Below are 22,385 nucleotides of genomic sequence, written 5' to 3' on the forward strand. Positions count from 1 at the left end.
GAAAAACAATTAAAAAAGCAAGCTGGAAAAGAATAATCAACGCACATTTTAATTAAAAAAAAACCTATATTATATATTTTATTAAAACTAATTAACTAAATTAATTCTTATTATTGCATAATCTTAATAAACATTAAGTTATTAATAATTTTACAATAATATAATGTTAGTTAACTTAAACATTTTTTTTTATGTCAGTTCTAAAATGGTACACTTATTACAAGCATTATATTATTTAACAATAATACTGTAGAAATGTAAAATAAATAAATTATTATTAATGTACGTATCCTACTAATTTATTTTCTTACATTTTATTATTTTACTGATTAGACCTATCATATAATTTATCATTTTTTGTAAGATTTAAAAAAGCCAGTACATTGGGGTTGGGGTAGAGCGATGACAAAGCATATTTGGGTGGGGAAGGTCTCAGATCTATAATATGAATTGTTACGACTGAAAGTGATGAAACCATTATCAAATAAAAACTCGCATTGGTACGATTCTGTAATGGTAGATTTACAAGTATCAACAAAACCATTGTAATGACAATAATGTGCTTAAACATTTTTTAGTATTGGGCTGGATATGATTTAGGGTTGATCGTCGTCTTTAAGAATTTATTGTTGCCATTGCTACCTCCTATATATCTTATTTAACATTATAATGAAAATATTTTCAAATTCCTGTTGACTGTTGAATCACACACACTTAGCAAGCTAAAAATTGACGACAGGTAAAGTGTAGTTATACCTTTTTTTTGGAGGGGAAAGAGGTTCCTCAATAAAAAATAAGTTGACTACAGATTATTGAAAAAATTGTTTATGTTATAGGCTAAAACTTAAAATCTAACTTTATCTGATCTAGTTTATTTACTACAGACATTTAAAGTTGTACATCATAATTCATAAATAATAAAATAAAAACATTTTTGTAACATTACATTAACATATTTTTTATAGGTCTTATAAATAATTCTCCACAAATTAAAGCGTTTTTTTAATTTAGTGGGTATAATAAAACTGAATTACAGAAAAATTTCATATTTTTATTAAATTTTAACAATTATTTTTGCAATGAAATGTAATAATGATCACTCATAAATTGGACCATATTTATCAGACCAGTCCAAATACAACTTTACAAACGAGTAAATTAAGGTTAAAGTTAAATCGTTTATGTAAATCTAAATCCCTTAAATCACAGCACAGAATATATTAAAATTAACTAAATACAAATATTAGGAGTGGAACTTTCAAAATATTCGGATTTACAAATTACAACGGATTATTCTACACTAGGTTTTGAAGAAATAATACTAAACAGAAGCTTAAATATAAATATTGTAGGTACGAAATTTATTTGTGTAAATACAATACTTTAAAAAAAATCGATGACATTGTTAGATTTCGAATTTGTATTCAGTTTCAACTTTTAATAACGTGTTTAGCAGATATTTTTAATTTACTACACAACTACATTGTGTCTAAAATTGTAATACTTACAACTTTATATGATTTAAAAAAACACGTGTAAGAATTCGAGTTTTTGGAATCTCACTTTATATATAAATTATGACATTTTAAACAATATAATATAAAATTGAAGTATCAATGTAAATATGAAAATTTTACAATAACCTATTATTATTATAGACCAATGAAAAATCATATCGACTACATTTTAAATACTATGAGAACTATATTAATAATTATGGTTGGTTGTTATTTTGAGTTTTGACCTTTGGTTGGAGACTGGAGTAGCATCCTGTACGGTATAAAAGGTTCAAAAAGTTATCTGTTTGTGTACAGTGTATCGTATCATATCATGTTTACCTTCATCCATTCTATTGTTTAGCCAATTGACAATTCATATAATCATTTATCATAATCGATGTAATGTGTAATTTCCTCTCTTATTTTTAATACAGGTGTATTTTAACTCTTAAAATAGGTAATAGTCAACGATTTTGAACGTTTTGCTCGCAATCTGTATATTTGTATCTGTGTATTTGCTAAACAATATCGGGTTAAATAATTATTTTTTTTAAAATGCTGCGTCCGATGCTATGTTTTTTTCTCGTTTGCTATTTTCATTTTAGCGAATTATCCACAACATCAAAACTGGAAATCATCCCAAAGGATCCTTTGTCCGACGAGTTCATTCACTATATAAATTCTATACAAAATACATGGAAGGTACGACTATTACGCATTTAAAATAATTAGGTGACAAAAAATAAGCCAAACAAAAAAGCCAGCTTTTTTTTTGTGTCCGAAAATGTTTGATAGTTACCAAAAAAAATGCGTTCACCTAAAATAATGTAATTGGGTTGAACTTTTTATTAAAAATCAAGTTATAGCCAACTCTACTATACTCAATCCCGTATGAGAGTGGTAGTGCACAGAAACCAAAATGAATTTCTCCCGTATGCGTCTGCCTGGCCACGTGTTTTGGTTTCTGCACACTACCGCTCTTATTTGGGCTAGAATAAATATATATATATATATATAATCAACTTTGTTACACTGAAAAAATTAGTGGATTTTAATTTTTGTAGGCCGGACGAAATTTCCATCCAGACACACCTATGTCGTACCTTAGAAGGTTAATGGGTGTGCATCAAGAAAATGATAATCAAGAAAAACTAGAAAGATTGTTAAGTTACACTGAAAGTACTGATTTGCCAGAAAATTTTGATTCTAGAGAAAATTGGCCTAATTGTCCAACAATTAGAGAAATCCGGGATCAAGGGTCGTGTGGATCATGTTGGGCAAGCACTTATAATTAAAAAATTGTATTTATCAATTTATTTTCCTGTCAAGTTTTATAAAAAAAATTTTTTTATCTTTAGGCTTTTGGAGCAGTGGAAGCTATGTCTGATCGTGTTTGTATACATTCCAATGGAACAAAGAATTTCCATTTTTCTGCTGAAAACTTAGTGTCTTGCTGTTGGACTTGTGGCTTTGGTTGCAACGGTGGTTTCCCTGGTGCAGCATGGCGCTATTGGAAAACTAAAGGGATTGTCAGCGGAGGCCCATATAATTCTCATCTGGTAGGATTAAATATTTTTTTATGATGAATGCACTATAACTGAATCTTTAGTACATGGTACCACAAAGTAGTATTAACTTAATATCGCAGATTATTATTACAGACTAATAACTATTAGTACTTATCAGTTTAGGTTGAAGATTAAGTTTTGAATCCACAATGCTTTTAAGAATAAAATTTAAGAGCCCAAAATCAACTATTTATTAACCCTTAGAATGCTAACCATTCATAGTAATTTAACTTATGTATATTTTTTACTATATTTGTTAATTTGATGAAGGGTAAGTAATAAACATTTTAAAATAAGGTAGGATCTCTAGGGGGGGGGGGGACAATATTTGACAATTTTGTTTGGCATGTTTTTTCATTTTATTGATTGAAACACAACAACAATCTACTGTAAAATAACAGTGTGTGCATGCTTTATTAATTAGGGTAAAAATATCAATAATTTAATAAGTTTAGTATACTGGTCAGATAAAAATAATCTTATCTTGAATTGTCACAGTAGGCTTCAGTGACATATTGTAGGTAACAAAGGTTTTTTAGTACTATGATATTGTTATTAATTTTTAAAACTGAACTTTAGGCAAGCTAGAAATGATTGTCACTATGTGCCTTTACCAAAATTTTTTTGTTAGCTAATTATTATTTAACAAACTGGTAGTTTCTGTATTGGAAATAACAAATGTTATTTTATCTTGTTCAATTCAATTTACTTCAAATTTACAGGGTTGTATTCCATATGAAATTTCTCCGTGTGAGCATCATGTAAACGGAACAAGAGGACCTTGTAAAGAAGGAGGAAAGACTCCTAAATGTGTTAAGAAATGTGAAGATGGATATAAATTATCTTATGCTGAGGATTTACATCGAGGTAAATACTATTGTTTCCCTCAATATTATCATCATTTGATAAATGTATTGACTTGTTTTTCAATTCAAAATGTAATAAAATACACTTCATTATCAAAGCAAATTACAAATTGGTGATGAAGGACGAGTGGCCAAGTGGGTAATGCAGTGTCTAGCGCTCACTATAACTGGTTCAACACTTGACTTCAGGTGTTCTCTCTTTATGGGCAGGCGACTATCTAGAGAGAGACTACTATCATTCTTCAATGCATAGCGCCCCTAAAATTCTAAAAAATAAGTAAAAGCCAGCATGGGGGGAAAAAATTTGGTGATGAAATATAATTTTGTTTTTAAGAAGGCAAATATGTTAACTCTGGATATACCTTGTAGGAAAATGTTAATCATGGCTTAAATATACTTTATTGTATATTTAAGCCATGTTTTTAATAATGTTGACATCCTCTCCCCTTAAACATGTGCAAGATTTCATGTACGATATAAAATTCTTATGGCGCCTCATAAAATGATAAAAGTAAACAAAGGATAACTGTTCTTGTGTATAAATTATACGTTTTTATTATAATTAACTAATTAGTATTTAATGTTGAATATTTGCACACTGTATATTAAGATAATGTAATTGTATTCTTATCAGGTAAATTTGTATACTCTATTGGAAATGATATTGATGAAATAAGACAGGAAATTTTTAACAATGGACCTGTAGAAGGAGCGTTTACTGTGTACGAAGACTTTGTAGCGTACAAATCAGGTTAGTATTTTTTAAGTTATTAGGAATATCAAATATGTAATTTTTAGTTTCAATGCAGAACTAAGAAAGTTTTGTCTTATACTTTTGTGACTGAACCCATGATAATTTTTAAACAGTTAGACCACATTACTTGATTTTGTAGTACTACATTTTGGATTTATATATTATTTAACGGTATTGCAGCAAGACAAAATTTGGTCCGTCTCACGAATCCCCACGCGAAAATTTGCCTAATTCTTCCTTACAATATGGCAGACGGCTGTCGGACAAATTGTCGTCAGTATTTGATAATAACTAGGCGTGTAGAGAGGGGTTGACGGGTCCGGCAGTGATAGACACATTCAAAATGCGCAAAATGTTATTTTTCTTTTGTGAGACAGATGTGAAATGAATGTAGTGTGAAAATTAGATAGAGGAGATAACTAAAATAGCCTTATAACATACAATTTTTTCAAAAATCTAGTCTTTTTTATAAAAAAAAAAAAAAAAACTAAAAATATGATTATAGACATATTTTTTACAGTTTTTTTACCTGTTCATTTTAGTTCGTTTTTTATTTATGGATATTTCATATTTACATGGTAATCAATTTTAAATAAGACATTTTTTTAAAAATTATATGTGTTAGTTTTTCTGACAATATTATGAACATTTTAATGTACTAGTCTAAATGTTCAGTAGATTATTCTTAATTTAGAAACTTTATAAAATAAGTACAGTTACCATTAATTTAAAACAAATTTGTAGTTGACCTTTTTTTTTTTCATTAATATAAATGGTTCTTTTTAACTTAAATTAAAAGATTATTAGCCACTTGAGAATTTAATTTACATTTGGGATATATGTGAACTAGACTAATGTTTATTGGATCTTATTTACTAAGTAAATAAAACTTTGTTAAATTGTCAAAATGATTAGTGTAGAAAAGAGTATCAATTTTTTTTTTTTGGTAGTAGAAGTAAGGGTGATAAAGGTATAATAATAATTAATGAGTTTCAAAAAATCTTACTATCATATCTTACATATATAATAACGCTAATTTACAATTAAAGTTGAATTTTGTTTAACTATTAGGAGTTTATAAGCATGTCGCTGGCAAAGCACTTGGAGGACACGCCATTAGAATACTCGGATGGGGTGTAGAAAATGATACTCCCTACTGGTTGGTAGCCAATTCATGGAATACAGATTGGGGCGATAATGGTTTCTTCAAAATACTGAGAGGAAACGATGAATGTGGCATTGAATCTCAAATTAATTCTGGAATACCAGCCTAATTTATTTAATTATATACAATACTAGTTACATGTATGGAATAATGATTTGATTTTTAAATATTTTTTAATTGAATCATTATTTTGGTATCTCACCTATTTGTATATATTTAGAGCCACAAAAGAATCTAAAGATAATTTTATCAACTATTAAAATGATGGTAATAAATCAAAATACTTTATTTAAAAATCACAATAGAATTTTTTTTTAACATTTATAAAATTTAATAATGTTTCCAACATCCAGTAACGGTTTGAATGTTAACTATAATAGTACCAATATAAATATTATACAGGTAGATCAGCACTTATTTGTTTTTGAATGCAATCAACAACATTCTTCATGATTTTTTTGTTACATTGATCTTTTAGTGATAATTGTTCTATCAAACAAATGTTTTTCTGAAAAAAGAAATTAATTAATTAAATTAAAGTTCAGAAAGAAAAATATATTTACTTGGATATCTGCGAGCACATTACAGTTTATAATGGCAGGGTTGTCGTCACACAACTCATTAATGATTCCATTACGAACTGATATTAGAGTGTTGTGTTCATAACTTTCTAAAATTATCTTTTTAATTTTATCATCAAAGACGACAGAAACAGTTTTACCAAAGTAGTTTAAATAAAACGATTTGCCCAATTGCTCTACAAAGTTATTCAACTGAAGTAATAATTGGTTTTAAAGTTTTTTCAAAAATATGTTATACTAACCAATAATATTTTTGTATAAGGATTTTGACGTTCTGTGTTTATTTTTGTTCATTATTATTTTTAAACAGTCAGCGAGAGATTTTTGCTCTGGATATTTAAAAATGCACCTGTAATGATGTACTAAAGGATTTATCGAGGGAATTTTGTTGGAGTTTTCTACTTTAACAAAGTATAAAGCATTTAATTTTACAGGACGTAATGGAATAATCATACAATGGTTTTCAAATCCTAACGTATTCGGCACGCTACATACAAATTCACAGTTAACAAAACCAGATGTAATGTTCTCAGCAATAGTGGAAGGCAAATGATGCCTTAACACCAATGGTTCTTTAAAATTAAACGAATTAGCTTTAATTGGATAAACTTCACAGTTTGAAGAAGATTTTTCACTATCTATAACACGTATTATAATTTTCCAAATCTTTGATGGAAACGATAGCCACTGACAAGTTGTAAAAATTCTGATAGCAAAAATATACTCGTCTTCGTGTCCACCTAATTTCACTGCATTGTGACCTAAATGAGAAACACATGAAGTAAGAAACTAGATTTTAAATATTTGGAAAAAATTACCTGAATAAATCAATAAATCAAATGAGCTGTGTTCAATAATTAGATTCTTGCGGGCAACTAATGAAATCGCTTTTAAATATAAATCAACTTGATCATTTTGTTTTGCTAATAGTTCATTGCTTTTACAAATATCTTTAATATCCAGTAACAAATTATCAGTTTCAAAATTGCATTTGGAGTCTTTTTCTTTTTTAACAATATTATGATATGCCGAGGACAACTTGTAAACTTTATGAAGTTGCGTAAAAGCTATAGTATAATCTTTAAACCGACGTAGTGATAAAATTCCTAGAAATTCCATAAGTCGAGTATGGCTATTTCTAATTTAGAGAGTAAAATATTTGATACCTTTTAAAGGAGTTACAACTTGTCTGCTGATAGTAGAAAATTGTTCATCTAACGTAACGAGTAATAGATTGATACTGTCACTTACAATTACAGTATAATCAACAATGAGTGCACATTCTACTCGAGTGACAGGAAGACAAATGTATGAAGGCAATGTATGGACATCGCAATGTATAACCATAAGTATTCCATTAGCTGTTATAAAAATAAGTTTTTTTGATCCTAAAAATTAAAAGATTATTAAATGCTAAAAACTAATATTTAAATGTTAAAAACAAAACCTGTGTTTAAAAATTGAGTATGAATTATTTTTTGTGGAAAGTCTAAAAATGTCATAACATTAGTAGTATCAGATGTAGTAGCATAAATTTTTGAGTTGTTTGATGCCAGCAGGAGAACATCTTTACACCCGAGTTCAATTGATTTAAATAGTATTTTAGCTCGGTCGACACTTATGTATTTCTTCCAGATACAAGATGTGAAAGAATCTACTACAAAGGTTTGCTGAAAATAAATGTTTACATACAATTTTTTTTTTAAAACATATTCGTCGTCATGCAAAAACGGATTAAGTGTATTTTTATAGTTTTCGTAATATTTTGTCTGTACAATAATATAGTTCAAATTACACATTTTATTATGTTATTTCACTGGGTCACTTCTTGCACAGTCAATTTTTACATGACGACGATATATATATATATATATATATATTACAACCTCTTTTTGATAGTGGACAAGTTTATGTGAAACAGGAATTACTAAAAATTCATTATTAACATCAAATGCAATTTTTAAAAATTGAAGTTCAATCCTATCTCCAATTTCTATGACCAACACTATTCCTTCTGAGTAAAAAGTCGCTGCTTTAACCTTACAAAGGAATTTTTGTTTAAAAATAGACGTCCATTCATAACTACAGGAAAGCGGTTCTTGTGTCGCCTGAGAAACCAGTGAACAGTCATCGAATAAATCAGGAGAGTATCTGAAATAGTTATTAAAATTTAGGATAAACATTCTAAGGTCAACAATAATAAATAATTTTACTACCGGTGAATATTTTTAAGATGATACATGGTTCCATTTTCGACAATACAAATAAGTTTTGACTGAAATGTTAAAACTGAAGAAACTGGATTACTTAGTGGTATAATCTAAAATTAGAGTAATATATTATTTATGTTTTTCTTAAGTAATTGCCTATATACATATTATATTCTAGACTGATTAAATTGTTGATGCTTTGAAAAGAAGAAATGTAGAGATAAATACAGATATGTATAAAAAACCATATTTTCTCCGTTGAATTAAAACATAAACAAAAAAACATTTTTAATTAAAATCTTCAGAACTACAAAGTTCATAAATATTTTTAAATATAAAAAAGATTCTGAAAGATGCTTTTATCTTAAAAATGTTCTAATAGATATTTGATCTTGTTTATTTTTATTGGTAGAAAAAACGTAATTAAATTAGAAATAATGGCTTAAAGATGTATACAAATACATTTTTGAGGTAGGGTGTAGGGTAGGACAACATTTTTTTTTTGAGGTTTATACAAATAAAAAAAAAATAATATTCTATTGAAGAACATAATTGATAATAATTACTTGGAGACTCCATTTTTTTAATGAGCTTGAGTTAAAGAAAACTCGGTAATATTCAGAAGCAGTGTCATAGGAGACAATGTCTACCAACTTAAAACGTGATAATTTAATTTGGGTTTATTTAGTTTAAATAAAAGTTTTGTAGTACTTAAAACTTTTATTTTTGTTTTTAATTATTTATAAAATGACTAGTAAATTTGTACTCTATAAAATATTCATATTTTTAAAAATATAATCACAACACTTTTTAAAGCTTAAGAATTGTATTCTATTTTCAACTAGTTTTTAAGACATATAATTAATAGTTATTTATAAAGTTAAAGAGTTGTTAAGTATCAATTAAAGACAAACATTTTTTTTTAATTTAGAGACGACAATAAATGTTATGATTTATGAACTATTAAAGCAAAAATCAAAGTTTGTCAAATAAAAAAAAAAAAAAAGTAAATATTAGCCATATGAGGTGTGGTATAAATGTAATTTTGTTGAGTTTACCACGTAATCTGTAGGGTTAAACAACGTTCCAATTGTTTGACTTTCCAAAGGATATAATACTGTATTACAACCGTTCCACGATATTAAAAATGAATTTTCACTTTCATGCAAATGTATTTTTTTTGCTTTAGTGTAAAGATATTCTGACTTTAAAGGCAGTTGTTCAAAATCGAAAAAAAACTCCATTTCCTAAAAAATCCAAAAAGCATTTAAAATTTTGTACATACATAGTTTATATCTTTAATAAATTTAAGAATGAATTTTTTTATCTCAATAATGAACTTTTTTTTATATAATTGTTTTATATAGTGTACAGTATACTAAGTAGAATTGACAAAAATGTTTTAATCCATACAAGTTTGTTAAGTTATTTTTGCTTAATATTAACTATTGCAATTAATAAAAAATACAAGCTTTTAAAAAAAGGTGATTTTTAAAATTAATGATTTAAATAAATAAAAAAAATAAGAAGTAACTTTATTGGAATTAAAATTCCAAATTAGAAAAATTTTAAAAAGTAAACTTTTACGGTGTTATTGCACTTTTTATAAAATGAAGTTTATGCTTATAACTTTAGAAGTAAGTTCGACCGCCAAAATCTGACTTCACTATCGTTTTCGGTGTAAAAAAATACATAAATTCAAAACATTTTTTTTTGAAAAAAGTGGGAACTAAACTGCATTTATCAGGTATAAATGATAAAAACCATTGTTTTTTTAATTGTATACTGAAATTAAACTAATATATTATAATGAATTCATATCTTAAGATATAAAATATGATTATCAACTAATATTAATATTGAAAGTATGTAAACGAACTGATTAAGGTTACTTCTATACATTTATATTTAATCTTAATGTAAATATAACTACTACAATTACCTTAAAAATGTCTAATAAACTTTAGGCCACATAATTTACTAAAAACCCATTTAGATATTACTTAATTAGTTTTTTATAGTAGATTTTAAATCAAAGAAAGGAAATTTAAAATTTTTAAACGTGTAGTTTTAAAAGTGTGAATTATTGGTAGTTTGTTGGTAATTAAAAATTACAATATATAACATTTACAATACTTCTAAATTCAAACCGTTTTAAGTAACCGATTTGTTTTCGTTCAGTAATCATTTCATCGTGTTATCGGTTTTCTGCAACGAGTGTGCACGAGGTTTCACACTCGTGTTATCAGCCATTTGTTGTCTATAAGAAATTACTGATATTCCTTTTGAGTTTTCGTTGTTAGTTTAAGCACAAGACTTAATAATATACAATCAATACATACGACTTGACAACATATTGTACCGCGTAAATCTCTCACACAAATTTGGTTTCATCGTGCTGTCAAATTATATTAATATGTTTATGGCTTAATAGTAACATAATAATATAATCTATGGTGGATACGGTTCCGGACCAACTAGCCACTGGTCAATTCGCATTGTATATTTGAGTTTTGACATTTGTTATTTTGTATTAAACATTTTAACTTTTGACAATATAACACGGTTTGCTTTTTTGTTCGAACCTCTATACATTAATTTATTTTCAGATTAGACTTCACAAGTGAATATTTACTATTTTTAATTAATCCATATATTTAAATGATGTTATAAAGTGTATATTTTCGTATGTAGAGCTGTTTCAATTATGTCACATTCACAAAAATCAAAACCGTCATATTTCGGAAAGAAAAACTATACTAGAGATAATCGCTTTAAGCTTCAACCGGGTATGAAAGGCTTTTTATGTACATGCAATTTCGGTGAAAAAGATTGTCAAAAAGAAGCCATTAATTTATTAAGAGAATACAGTGAAGAAAATGAGGTAATTTTTTAGTTTCCTATTTTTAAAACGTCTTGCCAAAATAAGTAAATTATAAATTAAGCTAATAATTATTATTAATTTACGGAAATTAATTATTTTATTAAGAATACTACCAAAATAATATGCAACTTAGAAAAAAAGTTACCAATGGCAAAAATAATGTCAGACAGATGCGAGGTAAAATATTACTAACCATAATAATTTGTATAAATATTACTTTATTACCCAGTTTTATTCCTTACTGTACAATAAATGAACTGCAAAGCCTTATAGAATCTATAGGGAGAAGATATTTTGACCAATTATTAATGAACATTTTCTACTCATATTAATACAGACTAGATAGTAATTAGTCATAGTTATGATGGTTGCTTGTAAACCTTCTACACAGTGATCAACTTATCGTGAACCACTCAATATCTGACTGGGTTTAAAAAGAAATTACATTTTTTCTTTACATAGTGTTTTTATGCAATGTGATCACAATTTTCATCAATTTTTTTGTTTTTACCTCCTTTCCAACTTAGTTTTTTTGATAGCAACTTTTGAAATTTAAGTAATAACGCCAGCATTTCATTAACTTTTTAAATTGAGAATAATGTACTAAAAATGTTGAATGGTCGATAACCAGTTAAGACACTAATACCTAGTTATAATAAATTAATTTTTAGTAAATTAATATACCTAATTATTAAATTAATAATGTATACAAATAATTTATTAAGTGGAATAATTACAATTGATTGTATTGAGCATGTTTAGTTATAATTATAACCCTTACCCAAGTAATAATTATAATATTAAACGGACTTACATTATTTTAAAGGCGGTATCACAGCTACGTCGTCTGTCGTGTGCCTTATATCGCCTTCTGATTGGCCGTTGTAATCACGGTATCATTGAGTAACCATGACCTACCGGGTTATTGTTAATGTTATCCCCATAGACCTATAAAGATCTTTATAGGTCTATGCTAATTACCAAATTGGTATTGAATAGTTATTAGTAACCTTAAGTGGCCACGCCCACTTCTTAAATCGCACGACACGACAGGCGACGTAGCTGTGATACCGCCTTTATAATGAAATAACTATACGTAACAGCAGTATTATTACTACACCATTGTTTTTAGGACAAAAAAATACATCAAATTCATGTATTATATTGTTCTTGTAGACTTGTATAATACTATCTTTATTGGTTTAAAAAAACAGCTTTTTAGTACATGTTAGATAGGAAATATAACTTTTGATGATCTGCATCTTAGTGGCGCGCTTTATAGACAGCGTAACGCGGCGTGACCGCTATAAGCCAGTCGAAAACATACACCGTCGAGTAACCTGGTTATCTATTTGACTCAAACTCAATTGTACTGGTATCACTTTCAGGGCCACGACTGTAGATATCTACAACATTGGTATCACTAGCATTGTTGTTATCACTATCATTTCAAAATTAAAAAAATTATAATAATTAAACCTATATAAAGTAGTATTATTTAAAAACCAGATTAAATTACAATGTCTTCGAAATCCGTTTTTGTTACTGTCGGAACCACTGATTTTGATGAATTAATTATGTCTGTTACTGAACGTCTAACACTAGAAGTTCTTAAAAATAAAGGATTTAAATCAATAACTTTGCAAATAGGAAATGGTAAATATGTTCCTGAAGCTTCTGATATAATGCAAATTAACTATTATAAATTCAAACCTGATATTGAACCAGACATGAGTAAGAATGATCTTATAATTAGCCATGGAGGAGCGGGCTCTATTATGCAAGCATTAGATCACAAGAAACATTTATTAGTAGTCATAAATGAAAAATTAATGGATAACCATCAATTCGAGTTAGCAGAAAAATTATCTAAACAAAAATGTTTATATTTTACAACTACTCATAATTTATGTAAGTTTATTAAAAATTTAGACTTGGAAGAATTGAAATCAACTTCCATTGATAAATCGCCGTACATTTGTAAACATATAGAGCAGTTGTTTAAAATTTAATTTGGTTTTATGTGACTGTTAACTTTTATACCTATTATTATAATTATTTAAAAAATGGCTAGCATCATTACTTTGCAGCAGTCTTCAAGCCCTAGTGTTTTAAGTTATTTTCATTAAAATATTAACTATTTGGCCCATATAACAATTTATAAATGTAATTATAAATTTATGTAAGTGTTTTATGTAATACTATACATATTTTATTATGTTTATCGCTACCGTTTATTAGTTACTATAATATAACAAAAAATGTATAATACTAACTTTATAAATAATGTGTAGTTTTTTGAAATGTTTTTATTAAATATTAAATTAGTGATAACTTTTACCTTATGTTTTTGTTGAAATTGTAATTATTAGTTTGATACATTTTTTGTTTGGCATAAATAAGAATTATTAAAAAGAAATTATTTATTTATCAGTCGCGTTTTTGTTATTAAATTAAGTTTTGTTTTCTATTTTAAACACTACTATAAAAATACAATATTAATTATTATTAGGTAGAGTCTTTAAACTACAATTTTTTGTAATATAATTTTAAAAGTGTACTGAGCTATGTAAAGAAGAACTTTGAACTATTAAAACCATTGAAATTACAGATTTTATGAACAGTTTCTAAACTTCAACACTATTGTTAGAGATTTATAACAACTATTACAAATATGAGTTTACTTTTTATAAACATAGCATTACTGTATACTCTATTTGGAATAAGAACAGGACTGGATGCACATGGAGTGGCTTTGTTCCGAAGCATTACATCAGCGCGCCTCGATTTGGTGGGAGAAACCTAGACAGAAAATTATTTTACCATAATTCCTCCAGCCTCTTCAGCTTTTTTTAAAAATAATTAAAAGATATATTATGAAATAAAACACTAATAAAAATATAATAATAATAATTTGGTGTCATTTTTTTTTTATTGTTTTCGTTTCTACAAGTGTAGACACACATCGTAGCCATTTGCTTGACCACTACACTATGTATTTTTTTTTAGTCTACAACTTGGTTAGTTTGGACTACTCTTGCTCTACTAGAGACAAGAGTTGCCATCCTAGGGAAGTGGTTATGGTGCGGTGGTTTCCCGTTACCTTGCCCGCCTGGCTAGAGAAACGGTCAGTGACCAAGATTCGAACCACGGCTAGTGCGTAGAAACATTGCCGCGGTAACCCTCTCATCCAAGACTAAAAAATATTTTAGCAGAGTTTAAACATCAATAACTGATATTTCCTTTAAATATAATTGTATTTAGAGTTCTAAGGAAAAAGAAACTACCAGTTTTGAGAAAGATATTATGGACTCTGTTGAAGATGAGCTTGGCACATTGACAAAAAAGGACAATAGCGACTGGAATAAGTTCACACCATCTGTAACTGGTGTTGGTAACTGTGTCTTTATTGGAACCACGGTTTGTATGTTTTTATTTTTATTTTTAAACTAGTAATAACTTTTTAAAATCACTAGATTGATGACCCTTGCACATTGATGTACAAGATACTTGAGGATATAGAAAAAACCAAAGTTCAAAAGACAAAGTTTCTCTTGCGCATGCTTCCTATTACAATCACTTGTAAAGTAATTGTACACAACAAAATTACCTTAAATGTGATATAAATATGTGTAACTTATATTCTTATAGGCAAATGTATCATCCATAATATCAGCTTGTACTGAGTTGTTTCCAAAATACTTCACCACAGAACCAACTACATTCGCTATTGTTTTCAAGTAAAAAATTTAATCTTAAAATTTAAAAATTTTGCGGTCCTATTTTTCTATTATTCAATACAATTTTATACATATTTAGTCATAGATATAACAATTCAGTGCCACGCAGTACAGTTATTGAAGAACTAGCAAATAAAGTAGCGGAATTTGGTCAGCATAAAGTGGATTTGTCTGGTGGAGCTAAGTTGTCTATTATTGTTGAAGTGGTGAAAGCCATTTGCTGTTTATCAGTCGTAAAAGATTACGGACGTTTTTTTAAATTCAATCTACTCTCTGTCTGTGGTCAACCTGAAAAAAGACCAATAAACGATGAAAAAGGTAATGTAGTTACTATATTATACAAAACATTTAAAAAATACTCAAATAATTGGTTTTTCCAATTTTACTTTCAGTATTATGATGTGAACCATCATAATATTTTATTAAAAAAATTGATTAACATGAATTTAATTAATTCTAATGAATATAACCTAAATGAGCAAAATATACTGAAATAAGTGACTAGTTTTTCCCATTTTTATGTATATTGTGTTTTAAATTGAAGAATATTGATATTAATTGTCAAATAAACAAGTCAAACTTACAGTTAATTTTATAAGCAAAATTTAGGTATGTCAACAAAAAGTATTCATATTACTTTTAAGTACAACTACATAATATGTTGTTGTATTCTAACCTATTATGTAAGAAAGAAAAAATTATGGATATATTATTATTAATACATTATTGAATATGATTTTAATCAAAAATGTAATATTTTGTTAAATTATTAAAACCTTATGTATTTCTTTCAACATTTATTAACTCTAAAATATTTTACAGGCTGCACAGATAATACCCCGCCTAAAATAAAAAAATGTGATGAAGAAATCCATGTTGAAAATCCAGATGAAAAACCAGAAAACCTTACTGAAAAACCTATAATAACCTAGTATATTGGTTTTTTAAATTATACATTTATCAATAATATATAGTTTTATGCTTATCATTTAAGTAATATATAATTATCATAATTATAAAATGTACAATTTGTTCATTAACCTTCATGCGCTCGCGCGGACGGCAAATTGGCCGTCCTTATAAATGTTCGCAAATATTATTGTCCAAAGTGCCAAGGAAGCGGTGAGAAGGGTATGTATTCTCTAGTTATACATCTCTCCGATAGAATATGATCGAATTCGGTCAAACCAGTCCACCCCAGCAGTTCAGTATAGCCACAAACTCAGTAGTGTCAGTATGACGCCCAACTTGCCGTCCACGCGAGCGAAAACGTGAATTTTTCGCCTGTATTTTTCATACTTACGATCTGGATTTATATTATGAAAAAGGAGGCATATAGAAACGGCAAGTGTCAATAGAAATTACAAGAACCTTTTACCACTCCCTCGGTGCTCTGAAGACAATTTTTCTCGAAAATTTAAATGGACGGCCAAATTTGCCGTCCTCGCTCGCGAGTGGCAGTGTAACTTTAGGAGGCGCAAGCGCATGAAGGTTAAAAAAAAAATTGATCTTTTAAAAACTTTACTTACTTTACTTTGAACGGGTAAGAACAGTTTAAATTCTGCTGGCAATTCGTCTTCAGAATATAGTCTATCACTAAAATAAACTCGTCTTACTCTACAGTTGGCATGTAGTTGAACTCTTAATGTTTCTACATATCCAGTGCCGTAAGCACGTCTTGTAAAATCAGCCAAATTAAATTGTATTTGATTCCAACCTTCATCAAGGCGCATTGGCATTGTACATATAAATGGTTTAACTCTAGTAGTTGACTGATAATTACTAGCTCGGAATCGTCGTCTTATGTTTTTGTCATCTAAAATCTATTAAAAGAAATGTATGAGTTCTATGGTTTTTTTAAAGGTACAAAGGCAGTGAAATCAGGATAATAAACCCTATTTTTTTTTATTGCTAAACAAAAAGTTTGATACTCGGTAATGGACGCTTCGTTTTGCTAAGTGGAAAATCATCTAGTATAGAAACTATTCAGATTATTCTGTTCCAAGAGCATCCCTAATGAGACTCCTGTTTTTTTTATAGGAACCAAAAAGGAAGCCTACCCTTTTTTTTAAAAACACATTTTTAACAGGATTTAAACCTATTGCATCTAATGTCAGTTGAGACACCTTAAGTCTCTGTACCACATACTGCACACATACATATAATAAAAACCTAAGCAATATGAGCTATACCATTATACTTATATAATATTATCAGTAATTATGTATAGTTATTATAAAATATAACCGCAGTGTTGATAATAATTTTTTGATTTTAATTATTAATTACCTGCTGGTAATCTTTAACAGGAAACATGTTCTTAAAGAATCAAAAAAAAATATATAAAAATAGTTATAATTTGTTCTATACAATACTAACCGTACAAATTTAAAAAAACAAATTATTATTATTTAAATGGATTTCTCATTTATCGGGAGTTCCTTTAGAGTGCTTAAAAGAATCCTGAATGAGAGGACCAAATTAGGTCTAAGTGAAAATTTTCAGAATTTCAAAAGATGCACAGATTGATAATAGTCCAAATTAGGATGGAAAAGGAATAAAAAAATTACTTAACTAATCAGAAATTTCAAAGGAATTCCATATTGAAATCTTAAAAAAAAATTATTTCAGGACCCTCTTAGGGCTTCCGGTGCTATTAAGGCAGGAATATTATTATCTTTTGATTTCATAATAGGTGCTAGTGTTCTAAAATCATTACAGCCTAAGTTAAACTAGCACTGCTAAGTTAACTTTTTATTTTGACAATAAAGTAATCACAACAAAGGTTGGAATTTTTGTACAATTGGCATTTTTTTTATAGCCGAATGTACTTTCTGTATATGTGAACTACTTGGGTGTGCCAATTGCATATGCACATTTTCTTTAGACAATTAACAATGTTTAAAATGTTTGTAAAAAAATGTTTTAGTTAAAAAATTAAATGTAGTATAAAATATATAACAGATTACTGATTAGGTACTACATAAATTTTTACCTGCACTTCAAATGTAAAATACTTCTTCATATTCTTTACAATCATTATTAAATATGGCAGTTTAATTCCTAATGTCTTGGTTTTTTCTGCTGGACATGTAATATATGTTGTGCTAATATTTGTACCCACAATATCTAATACTAGTGATTGGATATCATTGTCTGTTATACGTTTAATATGACCATTTCTTACAGTTTTATCCCATAGCTGTAATGGTTTGCTACCTATACTATATAGTATAGATAAAAATCCACTTTGAAATGTATTCTTAAACATCTTGTCTTGATTGAATACAGAATAGGAGAAATGCCAATTTCCTAAAAACAATTCATGTTAGATCAATATTTATGTAACTAATTATTTAAGTAACTAAGCAACAAATAGTTAGTGATTACAAGTATCTAAATTGTTACCATTTTACATTAAACCAATTGAACATAGTAACCAATTATTATGATAACATTTTTTAAAATTAGAAATATAGGGATTTATTCACGTTGATAAATAATATTTTTATTTTTAGAACTCATCTATTAGAGGTATTTATAATACTAACTATGTATATCAAATATTGTCTACTCATTAATCCAAAAAATTATTTTCTACAACCTACATAAGTTATAACCAATTTCAAGTAATGGGGTAATGGATAGTAGTTTAGTTAAGGAGTTTTGAGAAACTAAATGCAGATAAACAAAACAAAAATTCTGAATACCTCTTGCTAATGTATTAATTATTAAATAATTAATAAAAACTTCAAGTCACTAATAAAAATTATTACTCTACAAGTCGTTATTTTAATAAATATTATCATGCTTATTATTTCGTATCGTAATTAAATAATAAATTGCAATACATTTAATTTAAATTAACTTAAGTTTAAAAACAAAATTGGTATAATATAATATTATAATTTTGATTAGTTTCAGAAAAATAAGTCTTACATTAGTGAATCATTCAGCAGGTATCATGTATAAAACTCACTATAAAAAGTAAACAAAATATATTAAAATACAATTTTTTCTACAATAATTGTAATTATTTATTTACTATATTTTCCAATTGATCGTTTATTTTAATATGTGTAAATGTAAAATCCAAAACAAAATAACGAACTATAATACCTACATTATCGAATAACAAATACATTACCGTTAAATGTTAATATCAATGGTTTACGGCTTACGGCCGATCACCCACGAGTGTGAAACTAGCAATTCCATTTTAGCAATTCGTGATAACGATTTTCCGTATGGACCGCAGCGGTTACCGACTGGTGACCTAAAAAATATCATGATATCTACCGCTAGAGGCCGCCGCATATTCCGTATATGCGACGGCAAAGACCCATAACCGCAGCCCAGCAAACACGCCACTACCGCGGCGCGGCCGGCTAGATGGCCGCGCCCGGGACCGAGCCACTACGGCTGGGGAGCACTACGGTGGCGACCGACACATCGCCGCACCATCTGCCGCGGCCCGGCAAACGACACCACTACCGCGAGGCCCGGTAACAAGCCATAGACCTACGCCCGGGCCGCACTACGAATATTTCACACAGTTTCAGAAAATAATTAAAAATATAACCCCCGACGGGTGACCTTTTCCTTATGCCCGTCCTATGTGAAATTTTCTTAGCTTTTTAAACATATAAGTTTAATCAGCGGACTCGGCCCGGAAAATATACCCGAGCCCAAAAACTACGGCCCGGTCGCAGTACGGTTAATAATTAAAAATTGTGGCACTACGGTTTTCGAAAATATAATCCATTACGAGTGCATTTTCAAACTACAGTAAAAATTTGTTTAATATTTTTATGACCTCATCGAAAGTAATAGATTGTGTTTTTAGCCCTTAATTATAATTCTGACTCTTAATTATATATATGTCTATCTTATGAACATTTTACTCAAAATCTTTTTATTAGAATATTTAATTTTGTATAATTTTTATCTAAAATATTTTATCATATATCTAACAGTTCGTTAAATATATTAAACAACTACAAGTTGTTAATGTTGGTAAATAAATATTTTAACATAGCACTAATTATGTGTAGTAGTTATTATGTTAGAATATAAACCTAATTTTTAAAAAAATTTTCCTACCAAAGTTGACGTGATTAATTACACTTACACAGCATTTTTCATAAACATAGACGCATAGATAACGTTTCGCTAAATACTAATTTAGATTTTAACTAGTTTATACTTATAAATACAGTATTGAGGATTTTTTATTGGTAATTCTTTTATAAGACTATCACAGTCATATTTATTGAGCAAATCACAATTATTTTTCATCAATGTTCCGTAGATCTAATACTGTAAAGTTTTAAGTGGACTACAGTCAAATAGTCAAAATACTATTGGGTTCAATGTTTTGTTGGAATCCGATACTGAAAATGGTGCCAAAAAGCAAGCATTGCGGCTAACCAATAACATCATTAATTAGTAATATTCATTTGATTATAATGTAGAAAATAATTATAATTATCAAAATCTAATTCCAACAAAACGCTTTATAACATCTTTCTAGCGGCATATTACTCATGTGTCCAGGTATACGAATACTGTAGCATATGAAATACCTTTTTTTTGTACTTTAGGTGTCGTGATTGTTTAATACACTATATAATATGCGACGTCATTTTATTCGCGTGTAAATTAATATTCCCAGTCATCGGTACAAAATAACTCTCTTCTTGATAAAATCAAATTTTCCCAAAAAATAATAGTGTAGATGGTACACATAATTATTTCCGAGAAAAATAAAGTGATTGTGTGCTTACATAGATAAATGGGTCTTTATAGTTTATAGGTATTTTCGACATACACTTCCGCCCTATGTATTGTTGTACTATTATTTTTTTGGCGATAAAAATTGGTGCGACTACACACACATACACATGGCTTAGTTATTTGCTATAATAAATATACTTCACAGGCCATTTTATAAATGAAAACTGTAGAGTTTGATATAATAATAATATATATATTTTAAACAATGATGTATTTAGATTTTAACCAATATATTAGTTATTACCAATGTGTATTTTTTTATTTAATTAGAGTGCCTATTTTTATGTTTTAAAAATTTTAAATACGATACTTATATGAACTTATAAAACACCCTTAAATTTGATTTCATAATAATATTGCTACACGAGTCATGTATTTAAAATATTTTAACTTACGGATAATACCGAAATATAAACTTCATACTTCCTACATATAAATATCATAGTTTGTTATTGACATAATATTAATATCAATGACCAAATGCACACTTTGGTAAATTAAGCATAGTGTATTATTACTATTTTGAAACAAGCTTACACATTAATTATGTACTTCCAACATTTTTATTAAACCCTATACTGCATGATTTTTTTCAAAAAACAGGAGATTTGTGTAATTCTTGGTTTTTGATGTTCCTTATGTGTTCTTTAAACCTAACCCCAATATTTCTTTTTGTTTGACCTACATAACATTTAGCACACTCTTCACATTGTATTTTATAAATCAAGAAAGAAAGAAAGAAAGTAAGAAACAAACAAACAAACAAAGAAAGAAAGAAAGAAAAGAAAGAAACAAAGAAACAAAGAGAAAGAGAGAGTGAGAGAGAGAGAGAGAGAGAGAGAGAGAGAGAGAGAAAGAAAGAAAGACAGAGAGAGAAAGAGAGAGTGAGAGAGAGAGAGAGAGAGAGAGGGAGAGAGAGAGAAAGAAAGAGAGAGAGAGACTCTCTTCTCCCTCTCTCTCTCTCTCACTCTCTCTCTCTCTCTCTCTCTTCTCTCTCTCTCTCTCTTTCTTTGTTTCTTTCTTTCTTTCTTCGTAACGAAAAAAGTGTTACAAAACCGTTACAGGGATAGGAGACAGGAGGTGAGAGATAGGAGGTAGGAGATAGTGGGTGGGAGATAGGGTGTGGGCGATAGGGGGTGGGAGATAAGAAATATGTTGTACGATCAACGTTCAAATTAGAACTAAATAATAAATTCAAAATAATTTAATTCTCTATGTTAAGATACTTTTGGCCAGATAATAAACACTACAATTTTAGCCAGAAACTTGAATGTACATAATTTTTTTATCTCCTTGGTCTTATGCTGTAACTGGAAGCTCCT

General features: G+C 28.2%; 4 protein-coding genes across 6 annotated transcripts; 2 read left to right on the forward strand and 2 right to left on the reverse strand.

Moving 5' to 3' along the window:
• The first annotated feature begins 1,796 nt into the window (after window positions 1–1,796).
• Window positions 1,797–6,122, forward strand: LOC126836109 (cathepsin B-like). The gene is made up of 6 exons (XM_050569156.1): window positions 1,797–2,201; window positions 2,564–2,776; window positions 2,858–3,058; window positions 3,790–3,934; window positions 4,568–4,684; window positions 5,759–6,122. Exons 1-6 carry the CDS (start codon window positions 2,055–2,057, stop codon window positions 5,959–5,961), a joined length of 1,026 nt encoding a protein of 341 aa, XP_050425113.1. The 5' UTR covers window positions 1,797–2,054; the 3' UTR covers window positions 5,962–6,122.
• A 47-nt stretch (window positions 6,123–6,169) lies between these two features.
• Window positions 6,170–10,769, reverse strand: LOC126836102 (uncharacterized). The gene is made up of 10 exons (XM_050569145.1): window positions 10,586–10,769; window positions 9,702–9,890; window positions 8,650–8,753; window positions 8,320–8,584; window positions 7,881–8,103; window positions 7,600–7,821; window positions 7,252–7,539; window positions 6,676–7,194; window positions 6,416–6,609; window positions 6,170–6,360 (listed from the first exon to the last, which is right to left on the reverse strand). Exons 2-10 carry the CDS (start codon window positions 9,885–9,887, stop codon window positions 6,247–6,249), a joined length of 2,115 nt encoding a protein of 704 aa, XP_050425102.1. The 5' UTR covers window positions 9,888–9,890; window positions 10,586–10,769; the 3' UTR covers window positions 6,170–6,246.
• Window positions 10,770–10,898: 129 nt separating this feature from the next.
• LOC126836110 (THUMP domain-containing protein 1 homolog) lies at window positions 10,899–16,247 on the forward strand. 2 transcript variants are annotated; one of them, XM_050569157.1, is made up of 7 exons: window positions 10,899–11,266; window positions 11,338–11,527; window positions 14,792–14,947; window positions 15,004–15,114; window positions 15,179–15,267; window positions 15,347–15,585; window positions 16,090–16,244. In XM_050569157.1, the coding sequence occupies exons 2-7, from the start codon at window positions 11,351–11,353 to the stop codon at window positions 16,197–16,199; spliced, it is 882 nt and encodes a 293-aa protein (XP_050425114.1). In that variant the 5' UTR covers window positions 10,899–11,266; window positions 11,338–11,350; the 3' UTR covers window positions 16,200–16,244. The 2 variants fall into 2 exon arrangements, with proteins under 2 accessions (XP_050425114.1, XP_050425116.1); XM_050569159.1 differs by lacking the exons at window positions 10,899–11,266; window positions 11,338–11,527 and adding an exon at window positions 13,063–13,183 and having other exon boundaries at window positions 16,090–16,247.
• LOC126836112 (cilia- and flagella-associated protein 20) lies at window positions 15,144–19,480 on the reverse strand. 2 transcript variants are annotated; one of them, XM_050569164.1, is made up of 5 exons: window positions 19,415–19,480; window positions 19,207–19,245; window positions 18,263–18,579; window positions 16,797–17,090; window positions 15,144–15,555 (listed from the first exon to the last, which is right to left on the reverse strand). In XM_050569164.1, the coding sequence occupies exons 3-5, from the start codon at window positions 18,536–18,538 to the stop codon at window positions 15,529–15,531; spliced, it is 597 nt and encodes a 198-aa protein (XP_050425121.1). In that variant the 5' UTR covers window positions 18,539–18,579; window positions 19,207–19,245; window positions 19,415–19,480; the 3' UTR covers window positions 15,144–15,528. The 2 variants fall into 2 exon arrangements, with proteins under 2 accessions (XP_050425121.1, XP_050425119.1); XM_050569162.1 differs by having other exon boundaries at window positions 19,313–19,461.
• Between the last annotated feature and the right edge of the window lie 2,905 nt (window positions 19,481–22,385).

The sequence above is a fragment of the Adelges cooleyi genome, unplaced genomic scaffold (genome assembly GCF_023614345.1).
Source record: "Adelges cooleyi isolate 19-005CV unplaced genomic scaffold, UGA_ACOO_1.1 ACOO_flye_CR_arks_rails_tigmint_CR_PRNA_23, whole genome shotgun sequence".
In the NCBI taxonomy this organism is placed as follows: domain Eukaryota; kingdom Metazoa; phylum Arthropoda; class Insecta; order Hemiptera; family Adelgidae; genus Adelges; species Adelges cooleyi.

Bases quoted from the DNA above. Each gene is read 5' to 3' on its own strand.
- LOC126836109 (XM_050569156.1), top strand. From the start codon at position 2,055: ATGCTGCGTCCGATGCTATGTTTTTTTCTCGTTTGCTATTTTCATTTT. The intron at 2,777-2,857 runs GCAAGCACTTAT...TTTTATCTTTAG, and splicing joins GGTCGTGTGGATCATGTTGG to GCTTTTGGAGCAGTGGAAGC. The intron at 3,059-3,789 runs GTAGGATTAAAT...TCAAATTTACAG, and splicing joins GCCCATATAATTCTCATCTG to GGTTGTATTCCATATGAAAT.
- LOC126836102 (XM_050569145.1), bottom strand. From the start codon at position 9,887: ATGGAGTTTTTTTTCGATTTTGAACAACTGCCTTTAAAGTCAGAATAT. The intron at 8,754-9,701 runs GTAAACTCAACA...CTCTAATTTTAG, and splicing joins TTAACCCTACAGATTACGTG to ATTATACCACTAAGTAATCC. The intron at 8,585-8,649 runs GTAGTAAAATTA...TAACTATTTCAG, and splicing joins CATCTTAAAAATATTCACCG to ATACTCTCCTGATTTATTCG.
- LOC126836110 (XM_050569157.1), top strand. From the start codon at position 11,351: ATGTCACATTCACAAAAATCAAAACCGTCATATTTCGGAAAGAAAAAC. The intron at 11,528-14,791 runs GTAATTTTTTAG...AATTGTATTTAG, and splicing joins AATACAGTGAAGAAAATGAG to AGTTCTAAGGAAAAAGAAAC. The intron at 15,268-15,346 runs GTAAAAAATTTA...ATACATATTTAG, and splicing joins ACATTCGCTATTGTTTTCAA to TCATAGATATAACAATTCAG.
- LOC126836112 (XM_050569164.1), bottom strand. From the start codon at position 18,538: ATGTTTAAGAATACATTTCAAAGTGGATTTTTATCTATACTATATAGT. The intron at 17,091-18,262 runs GTAAAAATTTAT...TTCTTTTAATAG, and splicing joins ATTTTACATTTGAAGTGCAG to ATTTTAGATGACAAAAACAT. The intron at 15,556-16,796 runs GTAAGTAAAGTT...GTCTTTTTTCAG, and splicing joins TCTTACCCGTTCAAAGTAAA to GTTGACCACAGACAGAGAGT.